This window comes from Panthera tigris, chromosome B2 (genome assembly GCF_018350195.1).
Source record: "Panthera tigris isolate Pti1 chromosome B2, P.tigris_Pti1_mat1.1, whole genome shotgun sequence".
In the NCBI taxonomy this organism is placed as follows: domain Eukaryota; kingdom Metazoa; phylum Chordata; class Mammalia; order Carnivora; family Felidae; genus Panthera; species Panthera tigris.
This window is the reverse complement of record NC_056664.1, coordinates 666,111-671,711: the sequence shown is the minus strand read 5'-3', so window position 1 is coordinate 671,711 and position 5,601 is coordinate 666,111. Positions and strand designations below refer to the sequence as shown.

The 5,601-nt window shown below is 41.5% G+C and overlaps 1 protein-coding gene across 1 annotated transcript; it reads right to left on the bottom strand.

Moving 5' to 3' along the window:
- Positions 1-4,211: 4,211 nt before the first annotated feature.
- Positions 4,212-5,156, bottom strand: LOC102961213 (olfactory receptor 2H2-like). Its single transcript, XM_007085931.1, has one exon. It carries the CDS (start codon positions 5,154-5,156, stop codon positions 4,212-4,214), a length of 945 nt encoding a protein of 314 aa, XP_007085993.1.
- Positions 5,157-5,601: the final 445 nt, after the last annotated feature.

Sequence of the window (5,601 nt, the reverse complement as noted above, 5' to 3'; positions counted from 1 at the left end):
GATTTTAAAGTATGAGCAAGATACTAACAAATACAGAAACCCAATAGCATCCAAAAGCAGATGGAATAGTCATTGGGGTCTATTGGTGGAATAATTATATGGTTGGTGGAGTATAGGCTATCTTGGTGAGGAAGAAAGGAAGCCAAAAGGCAAATATAATGCCAGCTGGTAAAAATCGGTGGATCCCATACTCACACATGTCCCCTGGTGAGCAGTGACTTTTTGCTCCCACTGCTCTTTTCAAATGAGGCTCTTATTGGATTCACCTGCTGACCACATGAAAGGGGGCAGATACTCATATAGTTTTGGTAATAGTCACACTCTAAGATGCTATTTCTTTCATATATATTTGAATTTCCATAGCAGCACACAGTAAAAGTGCAAACACACACACACACACACACACACACACACACACACACGTGTGCACGCACCAATGATGGCAGGTTGGAGACTAGTAGTGATAGGTGCCCACGACAGACTCTGACTTTTTTTATGCTTGCACATATAAGTTTACTTCTTTTTTTAAATTTTTTTTATTACGTTTCTTTATTTTTTGAGACGCAGAGAGAGACAGAGCATGAGTGGGGGAGGGGCAGAGAGAGAGGGAGACACAGAATCTGAAGCACGTTCCAGGCTCTGAGCTGTCAGCCCAGAGTCCAACACAGGGCTCAAACCCATGAACCATGAGATAATGACCTGAGTGGAAGTTGGACACTCAACCGACTAAGCCACCCAGGCACCCCATAAGTTATTTAAGTTTTTGTTTTAATCCCAGTTAGTCAACATACAGTATTACATTGATTCCAGGTGTACAATATAGTGATTCAAACTTCCATACATCACCCAGTGCTCATCATGACAAGTGCCTAATCACCTATTTCACCCTTTCCCCCACCTCTCCTCTGGTGACCATTGGTTTATTCCCTGTAATTCAGCAGACTCTGGGACTTACTTGCATATGTCCACAGCCTGTCACACTGAACATTACAGAAACATGTATCCCTGTGTGAAGGGTTGGATTATAGGCTGATAGAGGCTGATATATCCTCAGAGCTTATCATAGCAGCCATCAGAAGGTTTAGTCTGCCATCATGTACACACATGTGCCAGAACATGATGACATGACACCCCAGAAATATCAAAGGAACAAAATGCCTGAACTCCTAGCACTGCCTGCAGTTTTCTGAATAAGTCGCTTACCTAATGAATTATTGGCTATTATCTAGAATGTCTATGAAGGAAGTGATCTTTCCTGACTTGTTCACCCTTATATAACAGTGCCTGGCTCTTAGTATATAGTCCATAAATATTTGTGATTAGATTAAAAAAGGATTTTGACAAATGAGCGCACAGCTACATCCACAGCACCTCTCATCACTGTTTCCTCAGCCATCTCCCAAAATGTAAACGTATCTTGGTCATTTATATTTTTTCCATGCTGTAATTCCCATAATGGAATCCCTTTCCTTTCCCCAGACACCTGCCTTTATCCCTCCAAAACTCTCCAGTGTACCACTGGGATGTCCTGTTCCGTAATTAGTAAACTCACCTCCATCCTCAATTATTTACTTGGCATTTTCTACACCTCCTGGCATTACCTGAGCTGAATCCCCCCTGAAGACACTATTTCATTCCCAGCTCCATAATGAGAAAATCATTCCACCTTCAGTGCCTCAGAATGTGGGGTTGAGCCAATTAGCTTTATTCTACTTCTAGATCTTTCTTCCCTTCTCTCTTATTCTTAAAATACACTGATTCATTTGAAGCTTCTGTCTCTTTGGCTGAGCAACTAGACAGGGCATTTCCCATGTATGGTGTCAGCCTGCATCAGAATCACAGCATTAAAATGCCCAGTCAAGAACACAATCAGATGTTTTAAATCAGAAATTCTCGGTATTAAACCTGAGAATCTTAATTCTTAACAAGTGTAACATGCACTCTTATGAATCCTCAAGTTGGAGGAACTTTGTTCTTCCCTGTTTTGCTGTTGTCGTTTACTGGAATCTTAACCTCTGTCCTTTGTGCATTTACATCTGGCTCACAGTTTTCCTCTGCCCCCAAGACCTGCAACCACCCCAGCCTCCTTCAAAAGTAGGATAAACATTTTAACACGTTGGTATCCCTGCTTTCACCTCCAGGATAGTTACCACCTGTCAATCGTGTCACACCAGGAGCCCATCACACCCTGGGCTGCCCCCGCTCCACAGGCTCAGAGTGAACCTACAAAATAACTTCTGTCCTTGTAGTTTTCTTCTCAGTCACTTGCCTTATTCTTTGAAACTGAACAGAAGGATATAAAAATGATTTTATAAGTATTGTTCTTTTATAGACAGTGAGAAACGATGTTGCATCCTCGTAGAAATTGTGCTGTTACTTCAGAGCAGAAAATGAGAGGTTATAGGGCCTGATCCTAGTTCCACCTACATCAGAAATTGGCAGCAGCTAAGGACTGAACACAGGTAATTAGGCAAACTACACAGCAAATTCAATAATTTATATTCATGATTTTGGTGAAAAAAAACCCTAGAAGAATGGACTTTTATAAAGGAATAGTGAAAAAGCAGCAACAAATAGATCTTTGGTGGATGACATTCAAAAGTCAAAAAGCATGAACCATTGCAATCAGCCTGACACGGGAGCCAAAAGAACAAGTCTCTCTCCATTAAATAATGAAAGAATATTTCATTTAGTATCTGCATCCACCATTTGACCATAGACTCTGTAATGTTGATGATTTTATGTCTTATCTACGATTATATCCCCAGCATCTAAACATGTTAGATGTATAACAAGAAATGAATACCTATCTACAAGATGAATGAATAATTGGATCTGATAAAAAGAAAGCCATTTCCAAGGATGTAGAGAAAGAGGAACCCTCTTGCAGGCTGGTGCATCCACTCTTGAAAACAGTATGGAGGTTCCTCAAAAAATTAAAAATAGAACTACCCTATGGCCCAGCAGTTGCACTACTAGGTTTTTATCCAAAGGTTACAGGTGTGATGTTTCCAAGGGCCACCTGCACCCCAATGTTTATAGCAGCACTACCAACAATAGTCAAAGTATGGGAAGAGCTCAAATGTCCATTGATGGGTGAATGGATAAAGAAAATTTTGATGTACACACACACACACACACACACACACACACACACACACACACACACAATGGAGTATTACTCGACAATCAAAAAGAATGAAATCTTTCCATTTGCAACAACATGGATGGAGCTAGAGGGTATTAAGCTAAGTGAAATTTGTCAGAGAAAGACAAATATCACATGACTTCACTAATATGAGGCCTTTAAGACACAGAACAGATGAACATAAGGGAAGGGAAGCAAAAATAATAGAAAAACAGGGAGGGGGACAAAACAGAAGAGACTCTTAGATATGGAGAAGAAACAGAGGGATACTGGAGGGGTTGTGGGAGGGGGATGGGCTAAATGCGCAAGGACCATTAAGGAATCTACTCCTGAAATCATTGTTGCACTATATGGTAACTAATTTGGAGGCAAATTAAAAGAAAAATAATAATTAAAAAAAAAAGAAAGCCATTTCATTACAACAGAGACTCAGAATGAACTAGAAACAGAAGTCTATTCCTGTAAGTGGGGGCTTGGTATGTCAGGGCTCAAACTAAGAACCTGGATCCAGAGACCAGTGAGTGTGGACTTCTCCTTGCTCAAAACTTTGCACTGAGCAGCTTTGGGCACATGACACATCAGCAGTGGTCCTGCTGAGGTGATGAAGCAACAGTGACTCAGAACCAAGACCCACCAGGTCAGAGTACTAGATGCCTCAAAACTTTAGGACTTTTGCTAGACTAGACATTTGGATGAAAATTATGGTTGAGCTTGGAGGAAAATAGCAAAGAAAAAAATAAATGGCAAGGCACAAAACACATTCTTGTTCTTGTATTTTTCAAGTCTGTGTTTCTTTTGTCCCCCCAGTTCAACTGTATTGAGCATTCTTTAAGACAATGGTTATTAAATCTACTCATTTCTATACCATACTGTACCTCCGTCAGCACCCTGCAGAAAGTAAGGGCCTAATCAGCTAATGATGAATGGACCTGAAATCGCAGCTTTGAATGCAACACAGCTATTTCTCCCCTACTTTTTGGTGAGGAGGTAAAGCTTCAGCTTTTTGCGATGAGGTTATTCTCTCTTCTCAGGTTAAGCAAGAGACCAACATGTGCCAACTGCTTCAGTTATTCTGGGAATCCCAAGTCCTCCTCCCCAGTCTTATTAGTGCCCCCTTGACCTCCCTGTTCCTTAGAGTGTAGATGAGTGGATTAAGTGCTGGGGTTGCAACGGTGTAGAAAAGGGTGAGGAACTTGCCCTGTTCTTGAGCATAGCGGTTCTTGGGTTGGAGATAGACAGCTGTCACTGTGCCATAGAAGAGGGACACCACAAGAAGGTGAGAAGTGCAGGTGCTGAATGCCTTCCGCTGCCCTGCAGCTGACTTTATTCTCAGCACAGCCTTAGCAACAGCCCCGTATGAGGAAAGGATGATGACCAGGGGTAGCACCAAAAAAATGATACTAGCTATGGACATCTGGATTTCATTGTAGGTTGTGTCTGCACTGGAAGCCTGAATCAGGGCTGGGACTTCACACACAATGTCATCCACCCTGCGGTGGGAGCAGAAGGGTAACTGGAGGGTGGCAGGAGACTGGACCAGGGACTGAATCAGGCCAGCCCCCCATGCAAGGATGGCCAGCTGCAGACAAAATTTGGGGTTCATGATAGCAGTATATTGCAGCGGGTGACACACTGCCACATAGCGGTCCATAGCCATGACCACAAGAAGGACACATTCGGTGGCCCCAAGCCATAAGAAGACATAGAGTTGAAAAGCACAGCCAATGTAGCTGATGGTCTTCTCTGGACCCCAGAAATTAACTAACATCTGCGGAACACAGCTGCTGGTGAAAGAGAGGTCTAGCAGGGAAAGGTTGCAAAGAAAGAAATACATGGGAATGTGGAGTTTAGGGTCCTTTGAGGAAACAAGAATAATGACCATATTTCCTGCAAGAGTCAAACAATAAAAGATCAGAACAACCCAGAAGAGTATCTTCTCCAAATATGGCTTCTCAGAGAAGCCCAGGAGGATGAAATCACTGTGGCTGTCATTGCAAACTGTGATCATAGCTTCTGGAGCAGTCACCTCTTTGGGAGAATGGTTCAAAAGTAGTTGCTCAAAAGCCTGTGATGGTTCCAATACAGAAACAGGAAGACATGTTACCTCCTTTCTACTCAAGGATGAGATTCTGCCTCCTATAGTGCAGGGAAAAATAAAAGATTCAGTGACTTATTCTAATCTGTGATACCCATTATTCATTATCTATTTCTATTCCTCTTACACATCTTCATATATGATTAGAAATCTGCATTATAAATATTGAGTAAAGTGCACATTACAAACCTACTAGTGAAAATCACTTTGCTAAATATTAAGAGAACATTCTCTTTGCTCTCCAAAATTGCACATTTACAACATTCATCACACAGTTTTAAAAACTGTTAAACCATATCACCTTTCAGTCCTTTTCTCATTTCATTCTGTTTTTCTGTGTCTTTATATCTCAATTTAT